The sequence below is a fragment of the Falco naumanni genome, chromosome 4 (assembly GCF_017639655.2).
Source record: "Falco naumanni isolate bFalNau1 chromosome 4, bFalNau1.pat, whole genome shotgun sequence".
In the NCBI taxonomy this organism is placed as follows: Eukaryota; Metazoa; Chordata; class Aves; order Falconiformes; family Falconidae; genus Falco; species Falco naumanni.
Genome location: NC_054057.1, coordinates 81,668,325 through 81,681,966, shown reverse-complemented (window position 1 = coordinate 81,681,966; position 13,642 = coordinate 81,668,325). Strand labels below are relative to the sequence as shown.

Below are 13,642 nucleotides of genomic sequence, written 5' to 3'. Positions count from 1 at the left end.
TCAAAACATAAAGGTAAATTCCATCAGCATTATGTTAACCACAAGGCTATGCTATTTGTGAGAATATTTGTTCTAGTGCCTTGAAATAGAATCAGTAAAGCAGTATCTGGCAATTATCCGACTCAATCATGTCGGACTCAAACAAAATTAAATGACCACACAACTGTGTTTAGCATAATAACTGAAAGACTTCCTATCTAAACTGTTAGAATGTTTTTAAGGAGCTAAACAAATTACTGCCAGCAGTGAATGCGATTGTGTAACCAGAATTTATTACTACTTCACTACACTATCTCTCATTACTGTTAAGATGTATTTTTTGCTGTTGTTGATGCAATTAAATTCCCCCTCTCTCCATTTTCAGATCCTACAGTTGTAAATCTGCGTAACTTAGTTCTAAGTCACATTCTTAATTAAGTCATTTCCATGAAAGAACCATACCCTGTCTGTGCTGTTTGTATTTACAGAGTTGAGACTTTATCCTCCAATGGATATGAAATAGCTAAAATAAGATCTGTGCACACAGTAATTACTAACTCATAAGATGGCTTCTGTTGCAAGGGACCTTAAAAAGCACGGAGTTCCAACCCCCTGCCACAGGCAGGGACACCTTCCACCAGCCCAGGTTGCCCCAGGCCCCATCCAGCCTGGCCTTGAGCACTGCCAGGGATGGGGCACCCACAGCTGCTCTGGGCAGCCTGTGCCAGTGCCTCACCACCCTCACGGTAAAGGATTTCTTCTTGATATCTAGTCTAAATCTAGCCTCTTCAAACCTCAAACCTTTGCATGTTGGTTCCTACATTAATGCATTTGCTGTGACAATGGTTAAGTAGGATCAAGACTTTAAAGAGTCATTCACCTCCCTGTACCACTTTTTAGTTTCTGAAGATAAACCTACGGGTGAAACTCATTGCATTGCTCTTGTCAGAGGACAGGGAGCCTCATTATGAGTTAGACTGGGGCAGCCTTAGCCAGGAGTTGTTCTTCATACAAATAGGTCTACAAACCTCAATGGATATATCTAATCTTGACAAAAGGGCATTCACTCATACTGCTTCGAGCACAAGAACTTCCCTCGTGGCTACCTGTGTAGAGCTGGTGTGATGTGTGGCTATATTTACTGAGAGTATTACTTTGAAACATGTTCTTCTACTTTTTCCACACTGATAATTTCCCTTTCCTGGGAATCCTAGTGAAGCTGGCAGCTTATTGCATTGGTTTTCTTTTCCCCCTCTCTGGTTCCATTACTTATACAAACAACTGGGTTGCAGATGAAAGATTTTGTTTTTCATCCTATTTACTTTGACTACTGCCAAAACAAAAGTTCACTCTTCGATGATATTTCTCCATATGGTCCTGCACTGATCATCTTTCTACCAGCAGTACCTACATGACCTAACTTGATATACTTACCTGAGCACTTCAGAGACCTTCAGAGCAAAGTGCTACCAATCCTGCTGTACAGGTGAGAAATGAAGAAGGAATAAGGCTATCTGTTAATAAAGAGCTCCTTCCTACCTCTAGCCACTCTTGTCAGGATCACTGCGCATCAGGACTCTGTAGCATGCCATGTAGCGTACCTGTCACACTGCTTAGATGCAGCCTAAATGATTTTCTGCAGATCTCTACAAGAGGCAGATCAAAGAATTTAACTCTGTTCTTCAAACATTATTCTGCTGTAACCTGTTATGCTATTTCTGAGGAGGAAGAGCAGGAGACCATTTAACTCAAAATGTATAAAGAAGAAATGCCAGTGTGACTAACTTGTTGGCCACGTCTGAATTTGACTAAATACTTTGAAAGAATGAACAAATGTAGAAAATACTAAGTGTGATCGTATAGCAGATGAACAAGAGCTAATAATGTATCCTGCAGTAAATAAAGGGACAGTAAAATTAGGCCATAAAAGAAAATAAATAGATAGGAGAGTCACATTATCCCATTTTTAGACTGAATTACGTTATTACACACTTAGTAAGTATGATTGTTGTGCTCAGAGCACCACAGAACACATAAAATGAGTTTCTTGGCTCCACATCTTTGCATTCTCAGATGATACAGATCTGAGGTTTAACAGATTAGCTTACAACAAACAGTTCCTGGAACACTTCAGAGTGCTTCACTTCTCTTTCTTTTAGGAAGATTCTTGCATATCTAGTTGATCTTGTAACTACCGCTCAGTTACATTATTTAAACAACTAATCCACTGACTACAAAGATTTTTTCATATGAATAGGGATTTTGACATTGGATCCTGAAAATACAGTAACTGATAACACCAGTTATCAGCACAAAAGCTTTCAGTTAAAAAAAGCACAGCTTCATTATATTCCATCTTAAGCACACTAGCTCAAAATCCATTAGGGGATGCCCAGGCAGAGATTCTTCAGCTTACCTGGAATCCCCCCCCTGAATGGGAACACCAGGCTTGTTCCTCCTCTTGCCCCCACTGTATGATGTAGGCCATGAATATACTAAATATATCTAAAACCGGTAAAAATACATCTACATTCATACTAACGCCGCCTCATGGAACCCGAATAAATGTTCAGTATAACAGAATCCCCACTAAGTGCCAATTAGAATAATGAAAAAAAAAATTAAATATAAGTGACAATTCCTATTAAAGTACTTTTAGGAAAAACGCTTCTTGTGATTGTTTTTTGTTTAAGAGTTAAAACTGCAAAAAACAAAAAGCATGAGAATACAATTACATGTTAAATGCAGCGGGCACTAGGAAAAGGAGAGCAGATATGGGTTACATATTCAGGACAACTTTACAGAAGTGTTTGCATTACTAGTAAGGGTAAATTAATAATAATAAAAGAGCCTCACTGTTGGCATTGTTATAAATGGAGTGGTTTTATAAGCACTATAAATTATAGTTAGATTGTACTTGCAATGCATAAAGTGCCAAGCAACAGGAGACTTCCATCTTCAGTCACTGAGAATGATACTAATCCTTTATCAAACATTTAGTTCAATGCTTTTTAAACACCATGCTGCATCACGGGCATTTTTAAATGCCCATTTTTGGGGGTGTTTTAGTGTTTCCTTGCAATGACTACAGGGAAAGTTTAAGGATTTAGCAGCTGGCTGGGAGTAAAAGGAAAAAAAAAAACCAAACCACTAACGCCCTCCACAGTTCTTTCTTAAGAATCCCCATTTTGGCTTTCAAACATGTATTCTTTTCAACTATAGCTCTTTATTTTTTGAAGACTATCCAGATCTGCATGACATCTATTTTAATTATCCATAGTGGCAGAAGTAGGAAGACTACAGTGGAAGAAGTCCAGACTTCAATTTATTTATAATTTTTTTAAAATTATTGCATTCTGCCCTTCTAAGCATTGTTAAAAAATACAGCAAAAAAATATGCAGTAGAAGATGGTGGGAAAGTCTTTCTTCTTCCAGACATGCTAACATGGACACAATTATAGGGGTTAAATAACTACCACGGTCATTACTTTTTAATGCCACTGTACTGTTCAAATAGCTGTGTGAAATTAGAACTCTACTTACCCCTGAGAATTGACGGTTTCACTTGCTTTCTGGAACAACTGCGATAAAACAGTGAAAAGTTTTAACCTCATCTGGGGATCTTTGTCTGGCTGAAGACACGTCTTAAGAATGAGAATAAAATCATTTAGAGCTTCACCTATGACAGGACCTAGAAAATAAACATTTAAGACTTATTTCTGAGTACAAATAAGCTCTGTTTAGATGTTTAATGTGCAAGTGCATTAAAATCTGTAATATGTCTGGTATTAAAATAGTACTTAACTTTCCACTCTTGCATGGCAACCGTTGATGTACCCATGTTACATCTTGTTAGGCCATATACAAACACCCAGACTAACTGTCCAGGGGCTCAGGTACCCATAGTCTTAGCAACGGCAGCACGGTGCTCCGTGAAGATTGGTTTACCCCACATTCATGTAGCCAGCATGGTATTGCTGTACCACACGGCATTATATAGCATGGACATATCAATGACATCTGCTAGTTGCTGGGACCACCGGTACGAGATGACATTTTGGGTAGACTAATGCATTTGAGGGGGGATTAACACTATTAGTTATGTAGCTCTGAAAGCTCGAGGCTAATGCACAAAGTTACCATGACACCACTCCAAACAGCAGCATTAACTACGCTTTTTTCTTCTTTCAAGTTCTTCCACATGTAGCATTCAGGGAAATACGTTCATGACTCTCAGAGGCACAGGAAAGGGCATCTTTGAAAGGGTCCACCTCAAAACTTGAAAAGCAGAATTACTGCAGCAGTATTCTTTCCCCATGTTTAAATAATGCTTATTTTGCGTTTTACAAGAGAATCTGAAATACGATGAATTTTAGAAGCTACTTTAAATAAAAATATTTTCCAAATCCATTCTCTAGTTTAACATTTTCACATCTTATGATGAATTCTGTTTTCACCACTAAAACAAACAAAAAGCCCCTGTTATCTGAACATGTGAAGAAGTTATTTTCCCAAAACAGAAGGGAGTTTGTGCCTTTCTCCTTGATAATGATTAGCATGAGCATGGTTTTAAAGAGGAAGAATACACATAGGCTACACAAATGCTTTGTTCTGCAAGCTTCTTGCTGTAGAATGCTCCTTCTGCTCTACGTTTGCAATAAACTACTTTCCTCTAGGAATTTCTTCAGCTTTGCATCCTTGTGATGCACATCCAATTCAGCTCCAGTCACTCAGAAAATCCTCCCAGAAGGAGACACAACACTGGCATTTCTGATGAGAAGAATATTCCTCACACATGGAATGGACAGATTGAAGCGTTCAAGATTCCAAAACAAGTTCAATAGCATTTAATAATATCTGGAAATTTAATGTTTAAAATAATAATATACTCCCCCCAAATCTTCACTGTCTAGACAGAAACAATACAGGCTGTTGAACTGCAATTTGCTAAATTTCTCTGCCAACAAATAGGTCTTTATTTTCACAGCATTTATTCAAAATACATTGCTTCATGTGAGTTCCGAGACATTAAAAAGATACTACTATTATATCAAACTGATAAGAGCAAATTCAAGAGATGGGAAATAAACTACATTGCTAATTTCAGCTGAAGCATATATTCCTGAACAACAGTAAAACCTCAGAAAATTGAAATGAGTGAACTTAATTAATTGATTTAAAACAACATTATGTGTGGGAATGAAAAGAAAACTAAGAAAAAAACCCCACCAAGGTCTAGGAACTGCTGTGTCAGACAGCAAACACAGACAATAGCATATTACCAGTGTTGGGTACAAGCCAAAATGTTTGCCCAGACATTTGATAATTTATTTAGCATTAACAAAAACAGAGACAACTGTCTAGAAGTTCCTCAGTCATGGAAACGGGAGCAGAAATATACAGAAAAGTTGGCCTCTCAGATCCTGCACTGATTCTTTCCATGGATGAAAAAGGAAAAAGTACTTAATGCTGGTTGCCACACAAACCAACAAGTAGGTGCTTCAGATAGTTTTGTTGAGGCTCTTTTTGAAATTCCAGGATTAAATGCAGAAGATAGTCCCTTAAAACATACCTGTCCACATTTAGCTATTTGCAGTAGCAATCAATAAAAATACTTCACCCATATGTAGCTGAAATAGCTATCTACATCCCCTTTTTAACTAATAGAAAGGAAAACCCAAATAAACAGGACTTTGCATTTTAATAATCTTAAAATGGGTGCCTAGGTGAAAAGGACTGCCTGTCACTGTGTCCCTTGCCTCCAGATGCAATCTGAAGAGCTGCGTCAGAGGAAGCTTCAGATCTACACAGTGAACATAAGCAAAGCGTATGCCAGTGTTTCACTAATCTATACACAGAAGTGAGGAAGCGTTTGTACAAAAAGATAGTATCTTTTATAAGACTAGTGAATAGATGGAAAAAATAGATAAATTTTTGGAGACATAAGCTACATCAGTTAGGCTCCACATAACCCTCACCTATTTCATTCATCTGAAAGCTTAAGTGCTTTTAGTAAGCTCCTTGCAGCCAAGGAGTCTTTTGGAATTTGAACTGCTTCAACATTTTCAGTCTTGCTTTCCATCACAGTCTCGTGACGTTTCTGATTATTAAATACAGCATGTCTTCAGGCTATGGAGATTATTACTGTATTATTATTTTATTTTTTTATAACTACTAAATAAATTGTACCTGAATGAGTTGCGATGACATCCAACTGCAATATTTCTGGAGAACAGCACGTCCAACAATCACAAGATACTGAAACCCATTCCATAAGCTGAGTTATATGCTGCTTGTAGAGATCAAGAGAACTATCTAATTGCTGCACTTCAGCTAATGAAGACATTGTTTCTTCTGCCTGTCAAAACAAGAGACAGGACACTTTATCTTAACTGAAACAATTTTAAAGAAAAATCCCACAACTTCTAAACCTCATAATAATACTGTAAGAACAGAAGGGACATAAAAAGATTTCCATAGTTTCTACTAGGACAATCAAGACTGATATTTAGTGTCTGCCTATACTACATCCACTAACTTTTATTTGAAGTGAAACATTTGTCCTGATTTCAAAATGAAATCATAAGGAACACCGCAACCTAACAGCAAAATGAAAGAATGTCTAATCCGTGTGAAAACCCATCCAAAACCTAACGACATCATAAAAACGCTCTTCGTAGTTTTAAAGATGTAGTGATTTTTCTCCTTCATTTAAGAATGCTTTAAAACTTTAGCATAGAGGGAATTTCTAACAATCCCATCTAGCAGGGTATGGCAGCTTCCAAAAACTATTGCTGTTGCAGCTCAGAAAGGACATGGTATTAGTCTTCTCCCCCTTCCTCCACCTCCCCAATTTTAATTATGCAAGACACTCTCCTTCCAGTAGCTGGGCAAGTTCATTTTGAAATTTGCAACTTGTGTTGCTTAGAAGTAACAAAATTCACTGTTACATTTTAAATACCTTCTTCATATTTACATTCAGATAAGACAGGCAAATATAACACACACAAATAAAACATAAGAAGAACTACTAAATGAATTCCAGACACGATCATGCTTGGCAAGGAAGCATATAGATTTTCTTAATCATTTGTAGCAGATTTACTTCAAAACAAAGGAAAATTTGCTTTTACAATTCCTGAAGACTCCTACAAGAGCTACAAAACTTCTCTAAGGAAGAGATTAAAAGCAGGCTGGAAGTAGCATCTATAGTCTTAGTGATTTCAGCGGACAGTGAATCGAGAATGGGGAGCAAGACACTGTTGGAAACCCCACTGAGAAGTGCCATATGTTGTCAGCAGGGGCAGCTCCAGCAGGGAAAGATGCAGTGCAGTGCTGGAAGTGACATCATTTGACTCCTAAGTGGTTCAGTAGAATGACAATTTGTAGTCATGTTTTTGATATATTTAAGCTGAACTCAAGCACACAAGTTAGCTGATACATGCCTAGGACCTTTAGAATCTTACAGACTAATCACTTGCCAGAGAAGGATGTTATTATGGAAGTACCAGATGTGGAGAAAATAAATGAGATTTCTCGGGGGGGGGGGGGGGGGGGGGGGGGGGGTGTAAATAAGAAAAATCAGGATTTGCTAAGGACAAAGGTTGATTTTAAAGCAGGTTTGCCTGCCTCAAGCACAATAGATTTCTCATTTCTGGAAGCATTCTGCCAGCTAGCCAAAATAACTCAGAATAACCTGTATATAAAATATCAATTTATCCATAAATTAATTTTACAGAATGTGTCTAGAAAGAAACTGTTCCCCATTATTAATCCCACACAATCTGCAGCAAGATGTTCTTTCCCATTGAACAAGAAATACAAAGTCATACATTGTTCACAGGTGATTTAAAATAAACTAGTTTCAAGAGTACAATTAAATAAAGACAATAAATTAAATATGCCAATAGACTGCTGCATATCTTCCCATTAAGTTGTATTTCACAGTTTAAAAAATAAAATAGCAAGGGTGATTTTCTTTCCTATATTTGAATGCTAACAAATGGAGTGATACATTATTTTCATACTAATAATTAACATGTGCCGAAAGAAGAGCCAAGATAGCACAGGCCACTGGTAATGAAACAATTTCTTATCTTTAGGTCACCAGTTAAGTCACTGACAAGCTCAATACATGCTTAACAGACTCTAACAACTGATTTGGCTTCAGTCTGTTTGGGGCTGTAAACCACACTCCTCATCACGATACTGAAGTGCTCGGTTGGTGGTCTTGGTCTTTCTCGTTAGCCCTAAGCAACCAGAACACTGATTAACACATAGCAAAGGGGCCAAAAATGAAGCAAGACCCTGAGTGTTCACAATCAGGTCACATCACCTGTGGTCTTGGCTATCTCTGTGATCTTCTGTCCCCTTTATAGTAAAGCGTGAACTGAAGTTCTATATGGCAATTTAAAAAGCAATTTATGTTTATATGCAAAATCTTTTGATCCTTAATACAGATTTTTTCCAAACAACAAATGTATACTTGCAAAGCTAGCTGTAATACATTTGTTCGATATGGTCTTATGCTATTTTAACAGGGACTTCTTGGCTTCTGCAAGTTGTACAGCTCATGGAGGTTTTAGAATAGTCAGTAACTGGGGAAAAGAAAATAATTTAAAAATTCAAGCCATATTTGTCTTTGTGACAAAATTGAAATATTGCAATTATGTAATCTTGTTGCCAGATTTTCTATCTGTCTAGCTGAAAGAAAGGCTGATGAGAAAAAGGGTTCTCATCCAAAGTACTGTCAAGTTTAAAAATCATCTGCAACTGCAGGAATATCTTAAACCTTTAATAATCTTGGGAGATTAACTTTTCTGTACATGGAAATCAGAATTTATCTCCATGAAACTGCTTTCTTTGTAGGAGTATGAGTTTGTAAGGTTTCAAAGGTTCGTTGCTGACTTTATAGACCACCGTAAGGCTAAACAGACCAGATATGGCAAAACATACTAGATCCATCTGTCCAAAGCTTACTTGGACAGATTGTTTATTTAAAAACAAAACAAAAAACCCCCAAGAAAACCACACACAGAACAACCCCCCGCCAAAATCCCATCCTTGCACTGGCTCTCCATGAGACAGATCTTCATGCTGTACCCTCTTTGACCTGCAAAGTCTTTTCAATCCTTGTTTCAGGCTTTGCTCTATTTTACTTCTTGCAGAATAATTTTCTAAATGTATGCCTGCTGGAAGCAGCCTGTCAGCTCTGGGGCCGTAAATACTGATGCTATGCAGGCCTTTGGAATACCATGCCTGGGAGCAAGAGAAAAGGAAGTAGAATAGCCATTGCATTTAAGGCACGCGTTTGAAAAAAAGACAACTTGGATAGGTCACAATTATGCTACATGAGGATGGCTTACTGATTTATTTGATATTTAGCTTGGGGAAGAAAGAGGAAGAGAGAAATAAGGGGTTGAGATAACGTTTAGCCAAAAAAACTCATCTATTATCAGGGCATCTACAGATGTACTTGATTTTAAGGCATTCCTGCAACATTTAAGCTTTTGGTTCTGGTGGGGAGGTAAAAAGGTCAACTACTGTAAAAATCAATCTGATCTTTTTCTAAAAATAAAAAAAAAATTGATTATGAAACTATCACATTTTTAACACTAGTGGTACTCTTGATCTATAGATGAATTGTTCTTTAATAGTCAGAAAATAAACTGAGTTTTTTCCTGGCAACTTGTGTGCTCCTGTGTAGAACCCAACATTAACATAATCCAGTAACTTATATCTAACTAAAAAGTAAGCACCAGCAGCTCAACCAGCACCGACAGCACAGACAGGGCTTTGCAGAATCCAGTGACAAGTTTAAACTGTTGAACACCTCCTGTCCCAAAACTTCACCTAAACCATGGCCCAGTGATTAATATCCATCCTAGTAAACTGTTCTTCTAGGCCAACAGCAGCCCTCACCCATCTGTGAGCTTCCCATGTTCTACTTCAAACCATCTAATCTGAAACTTAATCTAAACACACTTTAAAGCAAACATCAACAACCCAAACCAAAACCAAAACCTAGTTGCAACTGGAGCCTACAGACCCATGCTGGGTGTTTTTGGCCACAAAATAAAACTGAATTCTAGGGTCCTTCTCAGAATCAGCACATATTCTGACTCTGTGAGCCTTCAAGCAGTTACGAAGAAATGTAATTCTCCAGGCTCTGCTGTCCCAAATTGTAAACCCAACTCCAAACATAATTCTGGTATTAATCATATATAGTATGCACTGAGAGATGCACAACCTTGGAGTAGCCACGAGTCATTACTCCCTACTGGAACAGCCCACAGCCAGTGAAAAAGCCTTACAAGATGTAGCAATAAGACCAACTCCTAAGTTTCTTACTCAAGTAATATCCTTTTCTGTTATGTCAGCCAAACTCTGCTATTAACCAGATTTTTGCAGATCACACTTATGTAGGAGCTAGTATTTGCCTTAGAAACATCAGTGTATGTTCTAGTCTTGTCATGGTTGCGATATGCAACAGTACATCCAGCAATTCTGGCACTTTAACCTCAACTTCAGTCCCACCCTAACCCTAGCACTACCTTGTCCTCCAGTTCTACAAAAGAAATAACCTGTAAGACCCGAGTCTCTGTCGCTGTTAATCTTAATCACAGCCCTGTGGATTTGCAGGATTCAACATTAAATTGAGACCTTCAAACTGTTGCCTGGAAACAGGCATAGTATCTAACGACTATGAACTGGCCAAGCAGAAATATCAATATTTTGACTGACAAGTGATAACATGCTTTCAGCCTTCACAGTGACTTTTAAATATTAACTAATCACCAGAACAGTGCCATGGGGATAGTCTTTGCAGAACAGTTTTATGACTAAACACAGAATCCCAGTATTCCCTCATGCTGCTTTCATTCTCATGGGTGAATCTTATTAATTTGAAGGTTTATGTATATCTAAATGTTTACCTATTATATTTCTATGTAATTTTTGAAACAGATTATTGTACATACACATATACAGAATGAAAATAAGCAAACCCTAAATAAACTAGCAGTATTGGACACGTTCTTAGGTCTCACAAATAAGATTTTAATGATTTATTCTTCTGGAGAAGTTGTCTTTATCCATTTTGAAGAGACTAAACCGCAAGTAATTTCAGCTACGGAAAAAGATGAGGAGACAGACACAGGGTACACTCAAGGTCACGCAACACCAAATAATTTCAAACTACCAATCTTTGTGGATTTCTGTAGTTTAAACCTAATAGCAAGACAAATAATTATGGCTCTGTTTAGACCAAGTGTCTTATCAATAGTAAAAATCAGAAACATCACAAAATATTAAAGCAGCTCATAGTTTACCTTTTCTTTAACGTGCTGAGAACATGCTATTGCCATTATTGTCACCAAAATTTTCATTAGCTGCAAGCTAATTTCTTTGCAGTCTTCCTGGCATACTTCAATCAATGCTTGTACACAACAAAGCAACTGCTCCGTATAAAAGACCTATTTTTAAATAAAAGCATGTATTTATTATGTTTTGTTAGAAAAACATAACATTCTCTTTAAGGGAGAGAGATGGGAAATGACAATAATAAAATCTGAACATTGTATAATCCCCTGAATTGGTAACATATTGATGATTTCATGTTAGTTCTTTTGATTACCTACATCCTACTTCTTATAGAATACAATATAGTCTTCCTCCCTCACCATGTGTTTTTATTTACCTTGTCCTGTTAACAAAATACAGGACTCTACTCTTAATCACACAACAGTTCCCCTGTGAATAAAAACATCAAAGCTTTTTGGAATGCTTACTGACAGTACTTTCTCATTCTGAAATGTAATTTGTTAATTAATAATGCAATTGTTAGAACTCTTTTAATTATTCCATGTTTGACTATTTTGAATAGATAATGGTTAAATACATAAACCAAGAAAACCTGAGTGTCTGCCTTTACCTCAGCCAATTTATCTTATTTGATAAAGACTGTTTTCCAAGACCAAAGGTTAGAACAATTCCACCAAACGCTTCAGCTATGGATGAATGTGTCTACCGTATCTAATGCCAAATGGAAGCGGTAAGCTTAAGACCTCACAGCAATTTTGCAGATATACTTCAGGGAATTGTTATTTGAACAATCAGGTTATAGTGCTTCCAGTTATATGAGTTCCTAATCATCACAGACTTCATGGAGATTAAGGTTAATTCCTGCATCACTGGTACATATTCCATTAGGGAAGAAACCTAATGAGGGAAGAACTTCAAACGTCTATCTTACATTGGCTCAAAAAGACCATTACGCTAGATTCAGTCTACACATGAGTAACTGTTTTAAAGGGAAGTCTGCATCTGACATGAAGTCAGAGTTTTCTGAAGACACAACACTGGCCCTTTTTTGGTCATCTTAAGAGCAGAGGTCTAACAAGCTTTGGGTGGAACGAAAACTGGGATTTCATTTATGAGGGAAATTATTGTAAGGATTCTTTTTGTGCATCTTTAACACCTGTTTCCACATCCAAACAGTTGAAAGAAAAAAAAATTCTACAAGTTAAAAATCTCCATGTTGAAAAGAATCCCTCACCTCCTTATATAGCAATTGATGAATATTCTTCAAATGCTAAAATGAAAATGGTCTTCAGGCTCAGCCATTAGTTAAGGGTACGCTTGGGACTAAATTTTGGATTTACAAAGGCCTTCCTCCTAGATTCTCACTTAAAGAGAAGCAGCCAGGCCCAACAGTTTAGAAAGCATGCTCCTAAACGTATGTGTAAGAGCACTGGTACCCTTCTTTTAAAGTGGAAAACAGTAATAATACAAAACAAACCAAAGATTGTATCAAGAGGGAATCTTTCTTGGAAACCTGGCACACCAATTACAACAAATTGTGAAAAGTTTTTGGTCATTTTTACTGATTAGGATTGAAATATATGATCTCCTTCAGATTGTGAACACAAGGCATTTCAAAACATGGGTTAAATTCTGCCTCTGGATCACCCAAGGTAGTCCTCTATTAGTACAGTACATACTAAACACCTTTTTTCTCCCACTATCTGGAGCCTTTTACAGAAGTTCTCAAACTTGAACTCACATCTGCTGTGAGGATGGACTGCTAGCAAGTTTTTGGGAATAGCAGATTTGACCAGGAGACCACAACATAGCCCAGGGAGGATAAGGAAGCTCCTGTTTTGTCTCAGACACATATCCACAACCATACCCTGAGATAGGGTGGGGTAGGCGTGCAAGGAGAATAGGAATGGGAACTTTTAGGGAGAACAAACAAAAAAATAAGTTGGAGAACTACCGATCTAAAACTGTAGCCTGTTGTGTATTTTCATTATTCTTACCTCTTCAGACCGTTGACAAACTCCAGCTTGTGACAGTGTGCCGGCAAGATCGGCCAAATGAGGCCGTAAGATTTCTTTTGGGCTACCGCGGATCACCGCAGCTAGAACCATTACACAGGATGGCTTGGGTGTCTTCTCAAAGGCTGCTGTGATTAATCTCAATGACACCTTAGGGCTGACAAACGTCCCAATCAATTCTGCTGCTTTCACACACTGAAAAAAGAATGGGAATAACTTGAGATTTTCCTGAAAACACAAAGACCATTCAACATATCATGGCCTTTTTGGTTTTATGATTCCAGCTGTTATTTTAAATGCTTCAGCAGTTGCCTTGTAAGCCTTTT

At 37.5% G+C, this 13,642-nt stretch overlaps 1 protein-coding gene across 2 annotated transcripts in view; it reads right to left on the bottom strand.

Annotated features, from left to right (window-relative positions):
• Positions 1-13,642, bottom strand: part of DNAAF5 (dynein axonemal assembly factor 5) — a 31,226-nt gene that overhangs the window by 7,286 nt on the left and 10,298 nt on the right. For both annotated transcript variants that reach the window (XM_040591926.1, XM_040591927.1), the window contains exons 6-9: positions 13,299-13,511; positions 11,310-11,453; positions 6,169-6,337; positions 3,523-3,670 (exon numbers count right to left, since the gene is read on the bottom strand). In XM_040591926.1, the coding sequence (XP_040447860.1) occupies positions 3,523-3,670; positions 6,169-6,337; positions 11,310-11,453; positions 13,299-13,511 (674 nt within the window). The remainder of the gene's footprint in view (positions 1-3,522; positions 3,671-6,168; positions 6,338-11,309; positions 11,454-13,298; positions 13,512-13,642) is intronic.